The 26459-nt window shown below is 29.0% G+C and overlaps 2 protein-coding genes across 5 annotated transcripts in view; both read right to left on the bottom strand.

Moving 5' to 3' along the window:
* Positions 1–26459, bottom strand: part of LOC119606835 (furin-like protease 1) — a 96831-nt gene that overhangs the window by 44008 nt on the left and 26364 nt on the right. For all 4 annotated transcript variants that reach the window (XM_037960477.1, XM_037960475.1, XM_037960478.1 and 1 more), the window contains one exon: positions 19418–20148. In XM_037960477.1, the coding sequence (XP_037816405.1) occupies positions 19418–20056 (639 nt within the window). In that variant the 5' untranslated portion in view covers positions 20057–20148. The remainder of the gene's footprint in view (positions 1–19417; positions 20149–26459) is intronic.
* LOC119606836 (leucine-rich repeat-containing protein 15) lies at positions 116–2358 on the bottom strand. The gene has a single exon (XM_037960480.1). The coding sequence runs from the start codon at positions 2250–2252 to the stop codon at positions 861–863; it is 1392 nt and encodes a 463-aa protein (XP_037816408.1). The 5' UTR covers positions 2253–2358; the 3' UTR covers positions 116–860.

Raw genomic sequence — 26459 nt, 5'->3', positions numbered from 1 at the left:
ATAGAATTTATTATATTGATATAATAATATATATATATATATATATATATATATATATATATATATATATATATATATATATATATATATTAAAATTAGATAGTAATTACCAAGTTTATGTAAAAAATTGCATATGTAAAAATATATAAGATAATGTTTAGTTTTTATGGAAACAAACAAATTAAATTTCGAAATATAAAGTTTGTATTGATAAAATGATAAACATTTGTTTTTAAGAAACAACTTTTTTATCATTAGAAGTAGTCAATAATAACAAAAAAAAAAAACATATATATTTATATTAGTAATTAGGTACATACATTTATTATGATTTTAATTATTTATGCCCCAAAAACACAAAAGTTCTATTAGAACTATTAACACTCTCTATTATATCTAATTTAGATATCGTAAATAGTGTTTTATATATTCTCAAATATTCGATTCGTTTAATACTTTACATTGGTCAATCTTTCCAAATATGAAAACTAATTATTATACTATACTGAATTTATCTTTTCTATATTGTACATACTGTTAACAAAAGTTTTTGTAAAATTGAAAGACTTCGATGCGATTTTTAAAGAATTTTTGTTTTCGAGATACACACTTTGAAACAAAAATATATGATATTGTAAAGCTAGCATATGCGCCAATCAAACTGAAAAGGTAAATCGATTTATAGAAAGTTATCTACATACACTTTTTGAAATTTGTTTTCTTTTTTGAATTTTCTTCAAGTCATAATTTGGACTGCAAAGAGTCTGTGATTAATTTTATTGAAATTGCAAATGACAAATTCAACTGCTGCCGGCATTGACATGGATTCTTTCAACTTATGAATATCATATTTTTCATATTTATAATCGTATTTTCATTTCTTCTAATAACCGATAGACTTTGACAAATTTTTTTTCCATTGTATCCATCATTTGCTTAATATCGTTCCGAACTATCGCCAACTCCAGGGCTGCATCAGAACCATCGTCACACTTCTTAGGATTTTTATTATTATATTCATACCAACACGCAATTCCATCTACGTAGTCATCTACTAGTTCAGGAGCAACTGAGTCTTCCATAAAAGATATATTGAGTTTTTTAACGAATGAATTCATTAGCAGTTGTAAAAAATCACAATTCCAATTATTCTGCTGAAAGTGAAAATATTGCAAGTTTTTCAAATTATCGAATACGATAAATTTCAAATTGAATAGGGAATTAGATGATATATCTAGTAACTTTAATTGAGCTTGTTTTTTAAATACACCTTCACTGATCTCGTGCATGTTGGTACTACTTAAGTTTAACCGCAACAAGTTGGTGTATCTCCTGAAAGGATGACCTTGTAAACTACCCAACGGATTCAATGATAAATCCAAACTTGTGAGGTTAAGAGCATTTGGAATATGAGGGATTTCTCTTAAGGAGTTATTACGCAATTCTAGCTCTTTGACGATGCCATAAACATTCAACTTACGTAAATCGCAATTATTGACTACAACAGAATCTAAAATTGGTAAATTTAGTGTCAAATCCTGCAATATATTCCCAGAAAGATCCAAAAACGACAGATGAGTTTGAGTTTTAAATAAATCTGATTCAAAAACTTTAAACCGATTCCTTGCTAGACTAATTCGTTTTAAGTTGACATTTTTCTCAAAAATATTCCTTGGGAAAAGTTCCAACAGATTTCCAGCTAAATTTAAATCGAATAAATTGTTCATATGTGCAAAAATTCCCGACGGCAATATGTCTAACTGATTGTTTTCCAATGAAAGTTTTTTTAATTCTTTTAAAGCATTGAAACTTTGATTATTTAATATTTTTAATTGGTTGTTATTTATAAACAGCGTGTTTAAATTATCAGCTCCCAAAAATATATTCTTCGGTATATCCTTTAGCAAGTTTTGTCCCAAAAACAAACTCATTAAATTGCTAGCACCTTCGAACTGAGGTTTTTCAAATGTTTCTACCGAACAGTTTTCCATGCGCAATATTTGAAGGTCTGGAAAAGTATCAAACATTAGGTGTGGTATTTTCCTAATTGATGAATTGACGAAAGTGAGCATTGTTTGCTTTTCAAAGGGCTCTTGAGACATTATAACGTAATCGTTTCGTCCAATCTCAATTCCACTGCAAACTCCATTTTGACAATGATCTTGCATCCATATCCTTCGCAATTGTCCACAGCGAACTTCATTTACCAAAAGGACTAAAAATAGTCCCATCGATAATTTTAACAGACTCATTTTTTGTTGTTTAAAAAAATCGGTTTGAAAATTTCTTGTGCCTTAATAAGGCATATTAGACTGCGGCAAACCGCGTCTATGATGTGCTTTCTATGATCCCTTCTTTTCAACTAAAATTTCGTTTAATACAATTTCCACATAAAAGACAACGCCATTCACATTTCATGCTGAATATGAAAAATCCCCTATTAAAAATATATTTTAAATCTTCTCGGCTTATGTTTTAATACGTAGTTATGATACATGTATTTATAATTCACCCTTGTTTTTTGAAACGTTATAGCGCTGATTCCCTGATTTGTTTATAATTACATTCATATGTACATAAGTATCCGTTGTGATCACTCGATCTAATTTAATTTAGTACATTTTTACAGCTTCTTTAACGATCGTACAGTAATTCATTTGTTTATATTTTTATTGTTTAACCTAACTTTTAGTTTCATTGATTTCCTCTTTGTCTTCTATGTATATACATACATACATACATACATACATACATACATACATACATACATACATACATACATACATACATACATACATACATACATACATACATACATACATACATACATACATACATACATACATACATACATACATACATACATACATACATACATACATACATACATACATACATACATACATACATACATACATACATACATACATACATACATACATACATACATACATATCGCTTGTTTACTACAAGACCGGCATAACCCAAAAACAGTCGTTTCGAGAAAAATGGCTTTGAATGCTTAATGATATTTTATTATTTTTTAAATAACTTTAAAACAAAACAAGGAATTTAAAAATTAAACCAGATTCAGATAACAGAGTTTAATATGTTTCTCACCTACATACATACATACATACATACATACATACATACATACATACATACATACATACATACATACATACATACATACATACATACATACATACATACATACATACATACATACATACATACATACATACATACATACATACATACATACATACATACATACATACATACATACATACATACATACATACATACATATCGCTTGTTTACTACAAGACCGGCATAACCCAAAAACAGTCGTTTCGAGAAAAATGGCTTTGAATGCTTAATGATATTTTATTATTTTTTAAATAACTTTAAAACAAAACAAGGAATTTAAAAATTAAACCAGATTCAGATAACAGAGTTTAATATGTTTCTCACCTAAATTGAAATATAATTTTTATTTACCTAATTTTCGTGAAAACATGAGTTTTACCCCCCCATTTTATAAAACATAACTTTCGTTAACGTAAAAAATTTGTATGAAGAATATTGGGGAATTTTTTAAAATTTGAATTTTTTCCATAAAAAATGTTCAAATGAGATATTTAATTTCGAAGATGACGAAAATCGTGATACACAAAGTGATGTCGACTTAATTTCTAATAAAAAAGACATTGGTTCAAAAATTATTAAAATGGTATCACGATTTTCGTCCTACTAGAAGAAGTGTTAATGAATTACTTAACGTATTAAAATCTGAAAATCTAAGCACCCTACTACTTGTTATGGTCTCCAGATACTTCAAAAGACGATTATTGTTCTATAAAAGCATTTGTCCTAATGTTATTATAGGATTTTCTGAAGAAAACGGAGGTTATATTAAGGGAACAAATTCACAAACTTGGATGAAAAAGTTATTTAATTCAAATAGTTTATAATTTTTTTATTACATATTTAATAAATGACATACAGGAATGATTTTTTTATTTTAATCTATCTTTAGAAGATGATCTTTTATCAGAAGGGCTTCCAATAGATCTTCAATAGGTCACCTTCAAACATCCCTACTTCGGAATTCATTTTATCATTCCTACTTTAGGCTTCCTTTTATCATCCCTTCTTTAGAGGGCCTTTTACCATCCCTACTTTAATATCATTTAGGAGGCCTTTATCTTAAAGCCTTTTAATATGCCTATAATTAAAAACCGTTTAGAAGGCCTTTGCCGGAAAGCCTTTTAATAAGACTATAATTAAAAACCTTTTAGAAGACCTTTATAAGAAAGCCTTTCAATAGGGCTATAATAAAAACCCCTTTAGAAGCCATGTAAGTAGAAGCGAGCGAGTAAGGCCTTGCTCGCAATGACAATTCCTAACTAAGGAATTGGAGACGTAGTTCTTGTGTTTGCTAAAAAAAGGCCTCTTAGAAGGCATCTTATCTTTTACATACCTGTCCTATCGCTTTTTAACTCCCATCGGGGCATTGCTATATACATCCGCAATGAAGTTGTGTCTAATGGCAGCAACCACCAGGCAGGTATGACACCGAATTTGACTGTCTCTGGGTTAAGTCAGGGTACACTATTTGCACTTCGGGTTTCTTTACAGAAGTTCAAGCTTCGACGCCCTTTATGATTCCATTCTGAAGATTCTTAAGAGTTGTCCGAACAGTGAAGTTGTAGTTTTAATGTTCAATACAGTGCGATGTCCGCTGGACTAAACACATTTTTCAAGTGTCGAAAGAAGCATTCAAGTGTCTTGGCTATTTGAAATGATGTAAGACATTCTTCACTCCATTCCTTGATAGACTAATTCGTTTTAAGCTGACATTTTTCTCAAAAATATTCCTTTGGAAAAGTTTCAACAGATTTCCAGCTAAATTTAAATCGATTAAATTTGTCATACATATGTGCAAAAATTCCCGACGACAATATGTCCAACTGATTGTTTTCCAATCAAAGTTTGTTTGTTGTCATTTATAAACAGCGTGTTTAAATTATCAGCTCCCAAAAATATATTCTTCGGTATATTCTTTAGCAAGTTTTGTCCTAAAAACAAACTCTTTAAATTGCTAGCACCCTTGAACTGAGGTTTTTCAAATGTTTCTACCGAACAGTTTTCCATGCGCAATGTTTGAAGGTCTGGAAAAGTATCAAACAATGGCGACTTTTAGTCTCTTAATTAAGACCCCCAGACAAAGCCTCAACCATATAGTAGCATATATGCGAAAGGAATTGTCAAAGACCTAAGTCCGATGTCAAAAACCTAACTGGTGAGAATGTATTAGTAGAAGCACAAAAATAAACACAGTTGTTCAAAAGGTACCAAATAATAAATGTATTTTTGATACGTTACTGGCATTTCATATACTAGTAAATGAAAATATTAGTTAATTATTTTTTTTTTCAGAAGATATTTCATCTTAAAACATATTATAAACACGTCTTTTTGTTATTTTTTTCCTCACTAATGGAAAAAGAAAAAAAGTATGTGAAATACTTTTTTCATTTTCAATACAAAAATTTCCAACTTTTTTTTTCAGTTTTAATTAAAATGAAATGCCAAAGAATTAAAAATATTTTTTTTTTCGTTTGTAAAATATAAATTATTTTCGGAGTTTTAAATACAATAAAAGTGTGCAAAAAAATAATAAATATTAAGTTTAAGTGATAAGAAAAACTATTAAGTGCTAATATCCTCGCAATTTCGCGAAGAAAATTTTAAGTTTTGTGAGTGCGTTTAGTTCTCTCAAGTGTGTTTTATTCTCTCAGAACCCGTCTGTGTGAAGAGAATAACAAGTTTTGTTTGACAACCCCTCCAGTTTCGCCTATATCCCTACTATATGGCCTCAACAAACTCCAACACACATGTAAAAATGTCACTCTCTCTCAAAACTTCAAAACTTTGAAGCGAAAATTCGTGACTTATAGCACTTTAAAGTATTTTTGATCACTTAAAGTTATATTTTATTATTTTTTTGCACAATTTAAATACATTTAATAGCCCGAAAAGCAAAGAATAATAAGAAGTTGGACTATGACATTGTTTTACAACAATAACATTTCCTTCTCTTCACAGACGAGTTCTGTGTAAATTCAACACACTTGTGAGAACTCAATTCTCTCACAATACTTCAAAACTTTTTCGCAAAAATACCTGGATAATAGGACTTGAACGACGTTTTTTCACAAACACATAACTATTTTTTAATTTCTTTACACAATTTTATCGCATTTAACAATCCGAAATGTTTTTATTTTTCACAAACTAAAAAAATATTTTTTTAATTTTTTTTGACAATTAATTTTTGTGTGTTGAAATTAAAATTGACAAAACAAAGTTGTATATTTTGGTATTGAAAATGAAAAATTATTTAAAATAAACTTATTTTTTTGCAAAAATAGAGATTTTAAGTCCGAAAAATATATTTATTAAAAGTTTACTGATTAGATGTGGGCAAAATAAATTAAAAAATCTGAGAATGTAGAAATTTAAATGTTATTTATTTTTCCTAAAATTTTTATGTACGATTTTATGCAAGTATGTATGTTTGGAAAGTGTGGTGAAAGTGGTTGGAGCTCCAATACTAATACAAAAATTCTACCACTACATACTTAGAGTTAGGTACCGAATGACAACTCCTTTACGTACCAACTGACAAGCCCCAATTTCTTTATATTCTTTGCCGAAAAGAATCTATTTTTTACAAACGAAAAAAATATTTTTTATTTTTTTGACATTAAATTTTTGTTGTTGAAATTAAAACTGAAAAAGTGTTGTTGTTTAAATAAATTATGTTGCAAAATATTTAAAGAAATCTTTTAAAATAAAAATTTAAATGTAATAATTTTTTTTCAATATTTTTAAATCCGACATTTTGCAACTATGTTGACTTGAGAATTCTACTAATACATTCATAGAGTTAGGTACCGACTGACAGTAGACTTAGGTACTTTTTGACAGCGTTTCGCTTCTTGATGTTCAGTGCCATAGTAGAAAAAATAAAGGTATAGCCGTTCTCTCTTTTTGTAGCCATATTAAACTTCTGACGTTTGGGCGAATTATTATTTTATTGCTTATAATCGTGCTACCATATCTTCCTTAAAAACCTATGTTTTTTGTTTACTTTTATATTTCTTTTTCAAATGTATGTAAAAAATATTTTTTCAAACATAAATTAAAAAATATTATAAATAAAACAAATAATCCGTGAGATTACAAAATATAAATAATACTATCTACCAAAGTCTGTTGCTTCCAAATTTGAGTGTCGGGAGATGCTGGCCAGTCTCACTGTTTCAACATACCATCAAAGAAGAAAGTTGATGACGTCTTTGTTCTAGAGAATATAATTTTGTTTAATAAATAGCGAAAATGTTCTGATCAATCTTATATCGTACTAATCTAGCAGCGCTCACGATATTTGATAGTTTTACTTCTTCAGGACCATCGTATATATTGTGTGTGTGTATGTCCGGTAGGGCATTTATTAACACTGTAAAGTCTAATAATATCCCTTTTAATCCCGTGGCATACTACGTTTTACAAAAAGGAAAATATCCTTATTTTGACCTGACTTTAAAACGGATATGCCAGTGGATTCTATTTTCGATTTTCATTGCACACAGGCGACAAGATCTAGGAATACCAGTAAATCAACCAGTACCTTTTAGCAATTCAGAAGCACGTCCTGAAGTCCCTTAAAAACCAAATGAAGAAATTAGGTGGCGTGTCATAATGTCCATGGACGATATGACACACTAAATTAAGTCATAATGCCATGGGCGTTGACAATTTCAAAAGTGTCACAATGTCTACGAGCAAAAGGACATAAAAAAGTACATTTATCAAAAATGTCTTAATATAGCGAAGCCGGTATTCGAAATACCCTAGAATTTAAAACCCCCTTACGAGGACACTTTTTTAATCCAATCCAAAATGCAACATACACCAAATTTAGGAGAAACACTTTTCGGGATGAGTGTCCCTTTCTTTAAATCTAAATAAAATTTCCAAAACTTTTCTTATTTAAAAGTGTCATAATGTCCATGGACATTGTGTCACTGGACATTATGATACGCCACCAAGAAATTACCATTGGGTAGAAGAAATTCCAGCGAATTTATGGTTAATCAAATTCATTCGTTCGTTGTAAAGTGTTAGTTTATATAAAAATATAAAACAATAAAAAAACATAATCGTTTATATTTGCAATTCACAACAGTTACACTTTTGTAGTAAATAAAAATACACATTTTTTAATTCTGATTTCCTAAATATAATTTTCCTTTTAAACTATGTGGCAACATTTTTATTTATTTGTTTACAAAAACTAAATATCAAAAAATCTTATTTACGTCAAAAAATTTTTCATTAAGAGAGAACGGAGTTACCTTGTTTTCTTTATACCATGTTCAGTGCCAAAGAATAATAAGAAGTTGGACTATGACATTGTTTTACAACAATAACATTTCCTTCTCTTCACAGACGAGTTCTGTGTAAATTCAACACACTTGTGAGAACTCAATTCTCTCACAATACTTCAAAACTTTTTCGCGAAAATACCGGGATAATAGGGCTTGAACGACGTTTTTTCACAAACACATAACTATTTTTTAATTTTTTACACAATTTTATCGCATTTAACAATCCGAAATATTTTTATTTTTCACAAACTAAAAAAATATTTTTTTAATTTTTTTGACAATTAATTTTTGAGTGTTGAAATTAAAATTGACAAAACAAAGTTGCATATTTTGGTATTGAAAATGAAAAAATTATTTAAAATAAACTTATTTTTTTGCAAAAAAAGAGATTTTAAGTCCGAAAAATATATTTATTAAATGTTTACTGATTAGATGTGGGCAAAATAAATTAAAAAATCTGCGAATGTAGAAATTTAAATGTTATTTATTTTTCCTAAAATTTTTATGTACGATTTTATGCAAGTATGTATGTTTGGAAAGTGTGGTGAAAGTGGTTGGAGCTCCAATACTAATACAAAAATTCTACCAATACATACTTAGAGTTAGGTACCGAATGACAACTCCTTTACGTACCAACTGACAAGCCCCAATTTCTTTATATTCTTTGTTCAGTGCTATATAGCTTGAAGTAATACATATGTATATAGGCGAAACTGAGGTTGTCAAAAATAACTAAACGCGCTCACAAAACTTCAAAATTTCTTCGCGAAATTCTGAGGATACCAGCACTTTCTAGTTTTCTTATCACTTAAACACAATATTTATTATTTGTTGCGACGCTCAGATCTCCAAAAATAATTTATATTTTACAAACAAAACAAAAATATACATATATATATGTATATATTTTTATTCTTTGACATTTCATTTATTTGAAACTGAAGAAAGAAAAGTTGTAAATTTTCGAATTGTAAACGAGAAAATATACTTTTTTATTTTTAAATTAGTGCAGAAATATGTGTTTATAATATGTTTTAACATAAAATTTTAGCGATTATTAAATTAAAATTTCCATTCACAAGTAACTGAAATCCCATTAATAATACAAAAAAAAAATAATAATTTACTATTTAGTACTTTTTGAACTGTGTTAATTTTAGTGCTTCTACTAATACATTCTCACCAGTTAGGTCTTCGACAGGGGACTTGGGTCTACAATTTAATAAAAAAAGTACAATTGTTTATTAAAAAAAATTAATTAAATTGTTCTAAAAACGCTAGATTGACATTGGTTGTTATGGTTGTTATGTTTCGTTTGTTTACATTTTTAAATATTAGTCATTTATTGTGAACTTCTAAAGAAAAAATATCCAGTAAAAAATTTTCTATCTCTGTTAGAAAAAAGTTAAAATTTCTTCTCTGTTATTCGAATTTGTGTTTTAAATCTATTATTTTTTTATTATTTAAAACATATCAATTATTACTTTCTTCCAATATCCTCAGATACTTCATTTTCAAGAAATTTGCCACCCTGCGACGAAAAATAAGAATGGCAGTATAGTTTTTTAAAAATCGTTCCACAGCGGGGCTAGATAAAGCTATCGAATAGGTACATGACGGAGCATTACAGACAATTAAAACATGTCCTTCACATTTTTATTCTTTTTTTTATATCGAAAATTCATAAAAAAACTTTCATTACAGTGATTTCTAAATAAAATTTTAATAACTTTAAAGCATTTTTAATAAACGCATTATTTTATACATGACAAAGGCATCTCAATCTCTTACAGTAAAATTTGCCTTTTTGAGCTTAATAAATTTACTTTCAAATTATCTATGAAGTCCTTAAATAGCGGTTCTATGGAATATTTGTCTATGGTCATGCTTACACCTATAAAATTTTGGTAAAATACAATAAAAGTATAAAAAGAAGTACAAATACTAAAAAGGGTTATGCAGTTAAAAGTACAATTACTAAAAACGTACGCGTACTGCTGAAAACAGTACGTCTGGCAATCCTAGGTGAATGTCTGATTCTCTCACAATACTTCAAAAACTTTTCGCGAAATATGAATATAATTTCAATTATTACATATTTTCTCACACACATCACATTTTAGCAAAGTTGTACTCAGTTAAATAGCCCTAAATAGTTTTATTTTTTGTAAACTAGAAATACCCCACAGAAAATTTTCAGAGTACTCGGAATTGTAACCAATGTTGTGTGCCTTACTTTGTGTTACTTATAATTTGATTTACTTGTATATAAAATCTGGATATATTTTTAATAAAATTTTTTGCATTACATCTTAATATATGTACTTGTGATTAACATTATATATGAGAACAGAAAATTAAAATATAAAAAAATCAAGTGTGCTGTAATTTAACCAACAAAAAATTTTTCATTTATTGAAAAATATTTTTTGGATCAACATTTTTTCAATGTTTAGATGAATTTTAAGCAAAATTTATTGCTTAAAATTAGGATCATGATCTAGCGATAATTGGAATGGCCTTATACTTATGAATGAATTTGTAGATACATGTATTTGGGTAGCATTTTTTTTTAAAATATACATATTTAGATACTTCTTCATATACATGTATTTAACCTAGAAAGTTGTTGTAGATACTTTTTGATACACTTGTGTTCCAGCTAGAAATGTGCTGTAGATACAATTTTACTTACTAGGTATATCGGTAAGAATGTAGGAATAGCTACCTTTCCACACACAAGTATATTATAAAAAAAGTGTAATCTACACACAATATCACAAACCAAGTATATCAGTTAGTGTGTCATTTTGAAGCGGCCATACCCTGTGTAAAGTAAGCCAGAGTGTGTGTAAGTTTGTAAGCACTTTCGAATACAAAATAAGCAACACAATATCAATGTAGTAAGCTATAAATTTTCTGTTGGGTACATATATTTTTTTAAATAATTTTTTAAGAAATGTAATTTACACTAAAGGGCCCTTCAGACGATCACACTTTACGTACGACAAGTCTAATGAAAAAGTAAAATGAAATTTGCAATAAAAAATTTAAAAATATGCGAAAGTAGAAATTTAAATGTTATATATTTTTCCAAAAAAATGTAAGTACGATTTTATGCAACTATGTACATATGTTTAGTAAAAGTGGTGAAAGTGGTTGGAGCTCCAATACTTATGCAAAAATTATACCAATACATTCTTAGAGTTAGATACCGAATGACAACTCCTTTAGGTACCAACTGACAAGCCCAAATTTCTTTATATTCTTTGCATTGAACCATGCATGTTTCACCTTAATCGAACCATTTGATCATCATGTGCACCCAGCAAAAAAGTATGGAAATAGATGTGGTATTTTCATCACAACTAGTAACCCGAAGACCAAATTCGGTGAAAACCTATGAAAATTTGATGTACTTCGAAAATGTTATTTGTAGTGACTTTCCTACATCTCTTTCCTCACTTTAACTAGGTTTTCATTTGTAAGAAAATATTAGATTTATAAAAGCGAAAATATAAAATTGAATTTTTAGATGTGATTAAGATGTCGTTTGTAAAGTATGACATCAATTTTTTTTAGCTGGAAACTAGTAACCCGAAATGGGTAAGGATATACTTGGTTTATAAAGGCTAAAAATATATAATCGCATTTTTAGATGTGATTAAGATGTCGTTTTTAAAGTATGACATCAATAATTTTTTTGCTGGGATGTGCATTCAAAATTAATATGTATTCAGAAATTTTACAAATAAATTATTTTATTATTAATTTTATTTTAATATGTATTCAGGAATTTTACAAATAAATTATATTATTTTATTATTTTTGTTATTTTTCTATATTATATGGACTGTTAACTATTAAAATCGTTTACTTTTGACGTGCCAAATGTATCACTGTGCTCTTTATCAAAAGCAGAATCGGGTTTTTGTTACTCTCTCAAAATTTACCTTTTTATGATTCGAAATTATTTTGAGTCTAGCCGTTCGTAGGACCGACTTCAAAAAACAATTTTTTAAACATTTCTATTCTATGTTCACAATTTTACGATTTTTGTTCACCATAAAAAAAAACATTTTTAATGATACCCTAATTGTATACTTTCTTTTAGAAAACCAGAAAAATAATAAAAAAGTAACTAAAAAGAACGTTTTTGAACTTAATATTCTGTCCCTTTTTGCGATATTTTTGAAACGGTCCAGCTCACAAACGTTCAAAAATAAATCTAAAATATTTTGGGTGACACCATATGTCATAACGTACATACAATAGTTTGAGAAGCGTATTTTTGTGTCGGTCTAACGTACATATCTCTATACTGGTGTTGTTGATGAAAAATAATGTATTTTTGAGTAGGAAATGTACATTTCTCAATTCTGACAACAAAATGTATTTAAAATTTAATTTAAAATTACAATAACCTGTATTTGATGTCATTTGTGTTTTTAGATTAAAAATGTCGGTAAACCCAACAAGAAATTTTAATTTATGAATTTTGTTTTTTTGTTTTATATTACATATTCACATTTAAAGAATACAAAAAACCGTTTTTTTAAACCGAATAATTCGAAAAATTTCATTTTTCGTTAGATCTACTTCTTAACAAAGAAATATCTTTATGGAGTGTGCTCGATAAAATGCTGTTTTACAAAATTTTAATGAATATTATCTAAGATTAAATTAATTAGGATAAAAGGACGTTCCTCGAAATTATTTTTTTGCATCGTAAATGTTGACGGTGTGCAACTCACTATTTATAGAAGTTTCTTCATGGCCTAAAAATTAAATGATTAAGCCATACGAATACTGAACCAAAATGTGACTATATAAAATGCAATAACAGATGACACTTGTCAAATATTTTCGTGAAAAATTATTAATGGAACTGAAAGTAAACATAGCAGAAATTAAAATATGAACTATTCGAAACCGGTCGGTTTTCAAACAAAGAAAAAACCCGGTTAACTGTTTTCAGCTTTCGAATACTCCACTCTAAAGAAAGGTCCACGAGAGTGAGAATTGACATTTCGTGAAATTATATAAAAATTTGATTTAAAAGTTTTTTTTTACATTTTTTCTAAAAACAAAATTCAGAATCAAGGTAGATTAAGAAGGTATACTCATCAGCACAGCTGATTATCAGCTGCTTAAGGCCAATTTTTTAAAATGTTTGTTTACGTTACTATGGAAAATTTTAAAATTATTTGAATTTGAAAAATCTTTCAAAATAATTGTGAAATATTGTAAAAAAATAAATTTAAGTTTTATATTTTTTATTAATTCAATTTTAAATTAATTTAAAATAATGGAGATTGGATAATAATAATATTGTGTGTGACTTCAATGTGGCACTCATTGCTTTTATGTACCCGGAGTTAAGACTTAACGTGACCTATGTTTGTGTGACACACAAACATAGCACGCATGCAATTTACCTACTTTTATCTGTTCTAGTTTGGCGATGATAATTTTAAATTAAACAGCATCCCAGGAACTGGTTCTGTAAAAGCTATATAGAAGCGACCTTTGTATAAACCACCAATTTAATCAACGAAGTTCGATACCTCTGTAAAAGTTTTAGGGACGCTTGATAACAGATGCACTCACATTCTTACCTACAGTTTTAGAATTAGTTTAATTTTCACCTATTTTTGTTTAGACTTGTTATGCAGATGAAGCTAATTCAGAGAAATTATGGAAAAATTATCATTCTGTTATGCTTTATCTGAAATTGTTACTTACATTTATCTAAAAAATCATGACTTGATGTTAAAATGCATTAACAACCACAAAAGCTGAACGCTAAATTTTACGATATTCAATATTCCGGACACTTATTTACGTAAACATGGATGCAAATAAAGAAATTTCTTATTCTTTCAGTTCTTATTTTAAATTTTTAAAACAAAAATCGCAAATTTCTGTTGTGTTTATTTATTGTTTTTCTATTACACACACACATTTTTTTTGACAGTTTGGCCTATTTTACAATAACAAAATGCCTGTTGTTTTTGTATTATTGTATTTGTTGTAGCGACGAGACTACCTTGTTAAATATACCATGATTCAGAATTATAAAAGAAAAAATCTATCTTTATTTTATTTTTTTTTATTTTTATACTAGCTATACCCAGTGTGCTTCGCTACCCTCATCGTAATGTAATAAAATAAATATTATTATTGTAAATGTATGTATATACATATACATATCTGCAATATCAAAAAGTCCGCTTTTATATACATAAGTTTGATTTTATGATTGTAGACTCAATAATTCAGACAATTAAAAAAAAAAACGGTTGAAGAACGAAAAAGTACCAGACAGTGCCTTTTTATAGATTTTAATTAAATCAGGATGATGCATGTTCGATTTTCAACCAGAAATTCCTCGCAAGGAAGCTGCGTGTCCAAATTTATGTTTTTAGGTTCAATATTATAGAAAATTCGAAAAGTATTAGCAAAAGAACAAAAAAGATAGTAACCTATTTAAATTTTCGTTCAATCAGGATACTGCGTGTTTAATTTTATGTTTATATATTCAATATTTTAGAAAACTCAAAAAGTACCAGATGAAGTACGAAAAAGTACCAAAAGACCTCTTTTATTTAATTTCATGTTTCTAAGTTCAATATTATAGAAAATTCAAAAAGTACCAATTAAAGAACGAAAAAGTACCAGAAAATACTCCAGTTTAAATTTTCTTTCACTCAAGTTCCCGAAATAGAAATTCAAATAGTACCAGTTGAAGAACGAAAAAGTACCAAAAAGTCCCGTTTTATGTGTTCTCACTTACTCCGGGCCCTACATGCTTAATTTCATGTCTATAGGTTCAATATTATAGAAAATTCAGAAAGTACCTTTTGAAGAACCAAACATTCTCCTTTTATGTTTTGTCACTTACTCAGGACTGCATGCTTAATTTATTGTTTCTAGGTTCAATATTATAGAAAATTCAAAAAGTACATTTTGAAGAACGAAAAATTACCAATTGCTTAATTAAATGTTTCTAAGTTCAATTTAATAGAAAACTTAAAAAAGTACCAGTCGAAGTACCATAAAGTACCAATAAGTCCCCTTTTATAGACTCTCATTTACTAGGGCTCTAGTTGGTTAATTTAATATTTCTAGGTTAAATTTTAAAGAAAACTCAAAAAAGTACCTTTGTAGAACGAAAAAATACCGAAAGGTCCCCTTATTATTAATTTCATGTTTCGATTTCAATATCATAGAAAACTCAAAAAGTACCAGTTGGAGAATGAAAAAGTACCAAAAAATATCACTTCACCGGTATTCCAAATAACATCCCATTAGCATATTTAGTGTTTCTAGATCTAAAAATTTTATATAAATTGTGTTTGAATAAAATCAAATTTCCCGTTTTTACCCCTTTTGGTACTTTTTGCCTCCTCATTAACGAAATAAAAATTCTATTCCAAAAAGTTGCAACATCGTATTGAGAGCCCATTATTATGTTTTCATATGTATCTAAAAAAAAGTTAATAAACCAAAAACAATGTTTTATGAAAAAAGTACCAAAAATAGGTACAATTTTCACCCCTTAAACGTCCGAATATCAAAAAAGTACTATACTCATATTTTTATTTTTTCGTCAAGTTATTAAGGAGTCAAAAATATTTTTTGCATGTTCTCTGGTTTAAAAGATACATGGGGTGCAAAAAAGTACCAAAATACAGTTTTTCCCTATAGGGGCCGATTTAAAAAAAATAACCAGAGCTTTATTATGATTGGAACTATATTCCGATTATTCCCATCTTGGTCACTGTAGAGAAGCCTAGCGACTTTGTGGAGCCTGATAAACGCACGTTAGTTAGCTACAACAAAGCCAACTGGCATGGCTTTACAAACTTTATTGACGATTCCCTACGTCAGTTGCCGCCCCCACATGTGCCAGAAAGGGTGAGAAAGCTTTGAGAGAAACTATTCTAAAGGCGGCAAAGCGTTTTATCCCCGCAGGAAGAATTCCTAATATAAGTCCCAATTTTCCATCCATCACCTGCGTGCTAGCAACCCAGCTGATGAACGGATTGTACAGTTGACGAGATAAATAATCTCGTAAATGAACATCGCCGCAACAAGTGGTTAGCCCATCTCGACCAATGTACATCTTATAGAATTTCTATATATTTCTGGTCTACTATTAGAAATCTATCTGGATCAACAAATAATAAAAATCTCGCCGCTGTCACCTTTAATAACATACAATATACAGATGACAGGAAATGTGCAACTCAGTTCTGCCGACAGTTTGCCGAACACCCCACCTCGCAGAACCGGGACAAAAGAGCTATAATCCGGAGAACCAAGAATCTCAAACGAGATTCTGAGCCCTACTCCTTCACTCCTACTGAAGTTGAGAAAATCATCTCCAATTCCAAACCATCAAAAGCTCTTGGTCCTGATGGCATCTCAATGCTAATGTTAAAGAAACTTGGTAAAGTAGCAATAGAATTTCTCACCCACCTTCTCGAACTCTCGATTCGCCAATTGGTGATTCCTGATATTTGGAAATTTGTGCGAATTATTCCCATTCTTAAACCTGATAAGCCCGCTACAAACGGAGAATCATACCGTTCGATTTCTCTATTATCACCGGTAGTAAGGTTTTAGAATCGCTACTATTACCATCCCTGGCTTCAGGGAATCTCATAGTACCACTACAGCACTCAATTTGATAACTACCCAAATCGCTAACGGCCTTAATCAGCAGCGACCGTGTCAACGCACAATTGTTGCGGCTCTGGACCTATCCAAAGCTTTTGATTTTTTTTATTGATACCAAACACTTATATCAAAACCTTGTAGTTTATTAATCGCCACTAGAGTTCGCCCCGAGGCCGAAATTCGACCGGAACCATTGAAGTAAAGATTTTATTCTTATACTGCAAAATAAAACCCTACTTTTATAGTCCAAATGTCTGAAAAAAATTATTTCAATTTCTATTATCAATGCGTATAACTTGCTTTGATCAACGTATTCTTTTAGAAAATATGATAAAATTTGGTTAAAATTCTGAAAGAAGTTTAAAATCTAAGTTCTAAAATTATTTATGCAACATATTTTTCAAAAATATTTGAACTTTTTTAAAAGCAAAAACAACGAACATTTATTTTTTCGATTTATTATCCCCTACATAAATGTTCATAAAATCTATGCAAAACTTACAATATAATATATTCATTCCTTACAATATGATATTTTCCTATGTTTAACAATCTGCCAATTCCTCCAGCAATCATCAATGCCCCTTGTCGTAAACAATGTCGAACCTGCCCAGCACTATTCCTATGTAACCTGTAATAATATTCAACCTATATATCTATATCCCAGCAAAAAAAAGAAAAGATCTAGAGAAGTGATGATTTTAACACAGATTATTTATAGGTGGAATGTCTCTTTTATTTGATTCCAAATTCATTACTCCTGAAGTCATTCTCAAGAATAAATTTTTATAATATATTTTTTATAGTTGAAATTGTAATTTTTTATTTGGCTTAAATTTAAATGTTTTTTAATCGAATTTAATAGTAGATATTCTATGAAGCTGTACTACTTATAGGCCTTTAAGCGAAGACCTTTTAATAGGCATTCTATTAGCTTTCGCATAGAAGTGCATAGGCAAGAGAGATCTTGCAACAGGGATAGATTCTTGAATCTGGAGAATAAGACTTAAACGCCTCTTTACTTCAAGAGTTTGTCCATGATTTAGTTATTATTTAATTTTTCATAATTATTTAAGTACTTCTTAAGAAATGTTTGAAAGAAAACGTTAATAAACTATAAATTCCAGCCTTATACCTATTAACATATGTAAGTTTAATTGCAAGTAAAAGAATAATAAACGATAAATTGCTAAAGGTGGTATTAGACGACATGTATTTTACTCTTATACCACCTTAAGAAAGGGCAGTCATCAACCATAATTTATATTTGACCCGATTCAACATTTTTCTATTTTTATAAAACATATAAGTAACCATCGCCTACACTACAGTTTTCACTTTACACTACTATTTTAACAACCGCCTTTTTCCTAATTGGTTAGAATAACCGGAAAAAGAAGAATATCATCAAATCCTCACTGTGCTAAACCTACGTATTAGCGATATACTGATTAATTTATTACGGTGTATCATGTACCGACATGACAAACTAAACTATCCTACTTGTATTTTAAAAGGCTTTGTTTTTGTCCTTCATTAAAATATTTAAAATCAATAAAAACTAACATTTATGTAGAATTATTGTCCCACCACTGTTTCCCAGGTCAAACATCATCATCCTCTTACATCATTAATATAATAATATATCATTATTACATTCAAAATTGATCACTTTACACTTTTAAAAAATAAAAAACAATAAAATCATATTATCGCTTTGTCTAAGCCTGTCTGTATACTTATTAGTTTACAAAAATCTTATTAAAAACAACAACAAAAAATATCATTGCAATTTGCAAAATACAAAATACAAAAATAAACCATCAACAGAGAAGTAACATGTTTTTACACTCTCCCCTCTTTTATGAAAAAACAGTGTTGTTGTTTTGCTTTCTTATTTTGTTTTCTATTTTTTAATTCAAGCACATGTTTGTGTGATTGTGTATTGGTAGAAACTTTAAACGCTTATATTTCCGAAAATACTGAACCGATTTTGATCATATATAGATTCTGCAGTGATGCTCGCGAATCTACATTCATCAAAAAAAGAATCAGGAAAATCGGTCAAGTAATAGAGCCGGAAAATGTTCCCAATCGTTTTGGCTTTGCGTATTTATATATAATGATGATGATGATGATGTTTTAAGTACCTTTACCCCAATGTGCAAGGTATTATTTTAATTTTCGCTCTTTTCAGTTTTAATAAATTATTTGCAACCTCTAGTACTTAATTACTAAAATAATATTTTTTTTTGTAAGTAACATACCCTTCCTAAATTTATAAATCCGTGATCATTAGCAACTTTTTCTGCTTTTCCGTCTTTATCTCCATCTGGAATATGTACCGCCCACGTATGTGTATAATGTCCACCTATGTTGTTAAGACTTTCTTCTTCATGCAATCCATGTATAAATTTGTGTGTATCTGAGCTGGGAAGAACTTTCTCCTCAAGGTTGGCACTTGTCACGAAACCGATATTTAATGAACACAAAATAACCAGGACACTTAATTGTAATAAAAATAACAAACGAGTACCATAGCTATTATAAATATTATTGTTGCTTCGTCTTCTTCCTTTACCACCATTCAATTGCTGGTAGAAATATTTTTGGCTCTTATCCTTTTTTAAAAATCTACTAGAGTTAACTATATCTTGCACTAAATATAAGTCATACACATTAGTATCACATTTGACGGATAGATTTTTTGATTCATTAAATGCTATGGTTGATAATAACTCATGTGATGTTGTTTTGTCCACATTTTTATCTTTTTCTTCTTTGCAAGAGCACAACTTATGAACAGTTCTTTTATATAATTTGTTGTTATTTGCATAAATATGTTTATTATTACAGCTATATAAATTGCAAATTGTTGAGGACCATCGAACAACGTCGTTTTGCATTTTAAATTTTACTATTTTTTTAGATTTTAAGAAAAGAAATAAAGCGAATTGTGCTTTTGGCCTTATATTGTCTTCATAGGTATGTAGAATATCTGCAAAGAAAGATTAGAATAACATTTTAATATAAGAACATACATAATTATTTGAAAAAACCGATCCGATGAGAAACTTAAAAAAATAGTATCACTGCCCAGGTATTTATTTTTGTCGCACAGTGTTATTAGTGCAAAATTTTGCAATTTATATATTTAAGTATTTATTCAAACAAGGCCTTCATAGGCTAATTAAACTATATTACAGAGGCAAATCCTGAATAGCATACATATGAAAAAAAAAACAAATTGATAATACTACATATGTATGTATGTATGTATGTATGTATGTATGTATGTATGTATGTATGTATGTATGTATGTATGTATGTATGTATGTATGTATGTATGTATGTATGTATGTATGTATGTATGTATGTATGTATGTATGTATGTATGTATGTATGTATGTATGTATGTATGTATGTATGTATGTATGTATGTATGTATGTATGTATGTATGTATGTATGTATGTATGTATGTATGTATTTTAGATGTGACAATTATAATTGACTACTTAAGGTCTAAGATATTTCAATTTATTATGTATGTATTTTAGATGTGACAATTATAATTGACTACTTAAGGTCTAAGATATTTCAATTTATTAATGGGTATACTTTCTTCGGTTTAAATTTCTGTCCCCTATTACGGTTTACATCTCAACTCAGTTGAGTTGAAATGAAAACAACTCAACTTTTTTTGCTTACAACTCTTTTAGTTGAAATTGTGTTGATGGTTTCAACCTAAAAAAAGCCGAATTGAGATTTGATTATTTAGATGATGCTTTTTTGTCATAAAAGTTTATGATTTGTAATTTTTTTCAAAAAAGTTGTAATAAATTTCAAATTTAAATTTTAGGTTGTTATCGATAATACTAAATCGCTAAATTTCAATTAACGAAAAGTTGAGTTGTAAACCATAATAGGGGCATTCCTTTAATAGTTGTTAGTACTAAACATTCAGAAGTGAAACGCTGTCAAAATGTATCTCAAAAAAATGTCAAGTATATCTCAAAAAAAAAGGTGTCTTCGATTTTTAAAATTAGAATATAGTCTCAGTGATCACACATAAAGAATGGGACTATTATATTTTTTTAGTGAAATAATCAAAAGTATTTTGAATTATTTTTGTTTATCAAGTTTTAAACTGGAAGTTAATTTTGTAAAGATCTTCATGGTCCCTTCAGATTTTTTGTATATGATGTGTTGACATAATAATTTAATTTTAATATAGAAAAATTCCATTTTAAATTTCAAAACAATTTCCCATAGTCACCGATTTATACAAAATTTTGTACACACGTAAAGGAAGGTCCGCGAGAGTGAGAACTGACATTTTTTTACTTAAATATTAAAAACTGTGGCAACCCTATAGCTTTAAAAGTGCTTAACAGTTTCTTAAAAAGTGCCATAACTTTTACGTGTTCATGATAATTAAAATTTTATTTTTGCATAAAATTCTTCAAAACAATCATTTTGTGAAATTATATAAAAATTTTATTTATAATTTGTTTATGCATATTTTTTTCTAAAAACAAAATTCAGAATCAAATAAAACAAAATATCTACCTTTATTTTTTTTAATTTTTATATTATGTAGCCACATAGGTTTTATAGCCTTCTTTAAAAATTTAGATTGGGATACCTACTACCTAGGAATACTAGTGACTAATCCATTACATATAGGTGTTTGGAGCTCATAAGGAACAAAGATTTTCATCCGAAGAGCAAAAAGTTGCTTAAGTTTCGAACATCTATTTATGGAGTTAATTCAGTTTTTATTTTTTTTGTTACTCAGAGCGAAATGGAATTAAACTTTTGTTGTTATTATTATAATGTAGAGACATAATATTATAAAAATCAATTATGTTATTTCGAATCAGAGATGGGGGTAGTGCACTAAATTATTAGTTAAATCAATATTTAACTAGCACTAAATATTATTTCAAAAAATATATTTTTCACTAATTTTCAGGAGCTTAGTGGTAGTGAAGCTTACATTTTTAGCACTAATATTATTTAGTGATAATGTTATTTTTTTAACTATAACTCAATTGAGAGGTAGTGTAGAAAAAAGCACTACACTCAAATAGTTCAAAATTTGAACAGTAACTAACTAAAAAATTAAAGAATTTGTAAGACAATAAATGATTCAATTTTTTAAAAGATACATCTATTAAAATGGAAAATACAGATTTTGTTACCGATGACACTATAATGGACCCTACATATGCAGTTACCCCAACAACATCTCATGCTTTAAAAATAACTTCAGCTGCGTTGCAAAAATGATGTGGTTACTGGATGTTTTTAGGCAATAGCTTGGAAACTTTGTAAATAATGAACGTTTTACTCATTAATAATATTCGTCCAATGAGTTTTTGGTTGACTTAAACCATTTCTAGACTGACCTATTAACTTAAACTCTCAAATGAGTGAAACAATTCTCTGTTGAAAAAAAAATAGCGCAAGAATATTTTTTGAACTAATAATTTAGTGTAGAAAAAATTATTTCACTAAGCAGTAAAAACAAATATTTTAACTATTTTTAAAATATTTTTAGTTAAAAATTTTAAATATCACTATTACTATTATTGAGTGAGGCTTATATTTTTCAATTCATCACTAAATATAAATAAAAGTAGTGAATAATTTTGAACTACCACTAATTATTAGTGATAGTTAAAAATTAGTGCACTACCCTCATCTCTGTTTCGAATAAATCAATTAAAATAGAAAATATAGGTCTTTGTATAAATTAACAAAAAAAGTTGCTTAGGTTTCGAACAATACTGTATATCAGAAAATATACAAATTTAATGCCTTTTAGAAAAATATATCGTCACCTAAAACGCAAACGGCCCTATCTAACATTTTTAAAATTTTACAGGAGAGGCAAAATACTATTGAAATTGGAAAGTTTGTTTCTATCATCGCTATTTATTTTTAGTAAATAAACAAATTGTTTAATAGTGAAACCGTTATTATGATAGTTGACAATGGCGTATACAAAAATGGATAAATTGGACTTTTCGGAGGAGGAGGACATATGTTTTGATGGACATATGTTTTGATGCAATACATTATAATCAACAATAAAATCGATTTTGAATTTTTGGTTAGTTAGGGCCGTTTGCGTTTCAGGTGACGATATGAACTTTGAACCTCGATAAAATCAAAACCGTAATGAATTTGGAAATTTTGAAGAACTTTTAATTTTATATGTATGAAAAGAATTTGTGAACCGAATTTCATTAAAATTACAGAGAGAATGCTCAAAATTTTTTGATATGTATTACATCCCAGCAAAAAATAATTAATGTCATACTTTACAAACTACATCTTAATCATATCTTAAAATGCAATTACATATTTTTCACTTTTATAAACCAAATATTTCCTTACAAATGAAAACCAAGTTAAAAGTGAGGAAATAGACGTGGAAAAGTAATTACAAATAACAACTTGCAAAAGTCATTACAAATAACATATTTGAATTACATCAAGATTTGGCGAAAGAGTAGTGAAATTTACATAAGCGTGTCATTAAGAGAATGTGTTTTATTTTTGACATCCAAATATCGGATTTTTACTGCTTCTAAAAATAAGATTAAATGTAGTTCAAAATTGACGAAAATGAACAACATCCCTCCAATGATACGCTAATGTAAAATTTATAGTTTATAGTATATATAGTTGTGATGAAAATACTACATCTTTTTCCACACTTTTTTTGCTGGGATATGAGGAAAATTTCCTGAAAAAAGCGAAATTAAAAATGCCTAGCAATTAAAAATACCATCTAACATTTTAAAATACTTTTAGGAATTTGGTCTATTAATTGTCTACTTTCATTTCCCTTTGGTCTCATTCGGGAAAATTTTTAATTTAACACAAGCGTTTTGTTTTATTGCGTCCTGTAGACGAAGTGTACAAAATTTGGTAAGTGTCGGTCGACAAAATCTCATAGGCCCTATACAAGTGGCCACGGAATACAGTTTAAACAAAAATGTGCAAATTATACGCAAACGTGATGAAATTTTGGTCTCATGTGTCCAGAAGTTATGTAGTTATGGCGGACATCGGACTATATCACTCCCCTTCAGATAATAACTTTAACACTCACAAATTCCTTAAAAAAATCAGTATAGCAAATACAATTGCTATATTAAAAATCTTATGGGTTTCAGGCCATAATTGACGATGTTTAGTATTTTATAATCTCAATAGATTATGTTTTAACATGTGGTTTTTGTAGTAAATGTTTTATTTTGAATAAAATATTATGAGAATTGAAAAATCAACAAATACAAATATTACTAATATAAAAATACAATCAATATACAAAGTATTATACATAACATAACAATTTAATTCAACACTTTCCCTTGTTATGTGATGTTGGAGATTTCTAAACCGATCTGATTACAAAGCATCTTCAATCTTGTAGGTTGTAAGGGTTTTGTCATCAAATCCGCTAATTGATCTTGAGTAGAAATTTGTTGAATTTCAAGTTCTCTTTCACTGACTTTTTCACGAACAAAGAAGTGCTTCAAACTAATATGTTTTGTTCGTCTATGATATTGTGGATTTTGGGCCAATCGTACAGCAGCAGAATTATCAACGTAAAGTAATTCTGCATATAAGCGCCTTATCCAAATAACTTCTTTTGTTGCTTCTGAGGCTGCTACTATTTCGGCTTCCGTTGTGGATGTAGCAACCATAGTTTGCCTTTGGCTTAACCATGAAATAACTCCTCCAGCAAATTTCACAATAACACCTGTTGTGGACCTTCCTGTTTTTAAACATCCACCAAAGTCTGCATCACTGTAGCATTTAAGTTCTTGGTCTGACTTGTTTTTATAAGAAATACCGTACTTTACTGTTCCAGATATGTAGCGAAGAACTCTTTTGACACGGATAACATCATCATTGGAAGGATTTTCTAACGTTCTAGACAGGAACCCAACACTATAGGCTAAATCAGGTCTTGTTCCCAACATTAAATACATGATGGCTCCTACGGCTTGTCTATATGGAAATTGAGAACCCTTCATGTTTTCTTTCCCTGGTTCGAAACTTTCACCTTTTAACATTGGCGAGGAAACCGATCTGCTTTCTGAAAATCTGAATCTTTCTAAGACCTTCTTTGCGTACGCCTCTTGGTTAATAAAAATGCCATTATCATCTCTTTTTATTTCCAATCCTAGAAAATAGCTTGCATCTTTGGTAGTTATTTTGAATTCTCTTCTTAATTCTGTTAAAAACACTTCCAACTCTTTGGGATCTGTAGCAGCTACTAGGCCATCATCTACATATAGGGCAAGTATTAACTTCTTACCATTTTTATCTCTCATATATAAGCATGGATCCGCTTCACTAGCCTTAAAACCAAGCTCCAATAAATACTTCCCAAATCTTCGGTTCCAGCATCGTGGGGCTTGCTTCAATCCATATAAACTTCTTTTAAGTTTGCATACCTTCTTAGTACAATCATCAAAACCTTCGGGCTGTTTCATATAAATAATTTCCTCAAGATGACCATAAAGAAACGCTGTTGAAACATCAAATTGAGATATATGCATGTTTTGACTAGCAGCTACACTTAGAATAGCTCTAATTGTTCCCAATTTGGCTACAGGGCTAAATGTTTCATTGTAATCTACACCTTTACGCTGTTTAAAGCCTTTTATTACCAATCTTGCTTTATATTTGTCTATACTTCCATCAGGATTAGTTTTCACTTTAAATACCCACATTGATGGCAGAGCTTTGGAATCTTTTGGGAGATCAGCCATTTCCCACGTTTGGTTTTCCTTTAACGAATTCATTTCGGAATTCATGGCTTTCATCCATTCTTTCTTTTCTGCGCTATTAATTGCATCGCCAAATGTAACCGGAGTTTCAATTTGACTTACGAAATCTTGGGACGCCATAACGTAATCATCAAATCTTGAATTATGTAATAAGGTGCGATCTCTAAGTCGTTTGCTCATCGGTTCCTCATCGTCATTAGTAAATGATCTCTTACGCTTATTTACCTCGAAACCGTGGAAATCACTTACATCTGAGTCTGAATAACCATCTTCTATACACTCTTCATAAAATTCGTTTTCTTCAGTATCTGAATTATCTTCCTGGTGACTAGGTTGGGATTCGCTTACAGCATACTGACTGTCCTGAGAAGTGCTTGGCTTGCTTAGATCCACTTCCTCAATTGGCTTTTCGTAATTTTTAAATTTTAATATAATTTCACCACTCCTGTCTTCCGAAATATTCTCACTAGCATCTTGAAAATCATCATAATT

The sequence above is a fragment of the Lucilia sericata genome, unplaced genomic scaffold, assembly GCF_015586225.1.
Source record: "Lucilia sericata isolate MDLA Ls3-8-SP2 unplaced genomic scaffold, ASM1558622v1 Contig000627F_arrow, whole genome shotgun sequence".
Taxonomy (NCBI): Eukaryota; Metazoa; Arthropoda; class Insecta; order Diptera; family Calliphoridae; genus Lucilia; species Lucilia sericata.
Note: the sequence above shows the minus strand (reverse complement) of the source record. Positions and strands in the feature narration are given on the sequence as shown.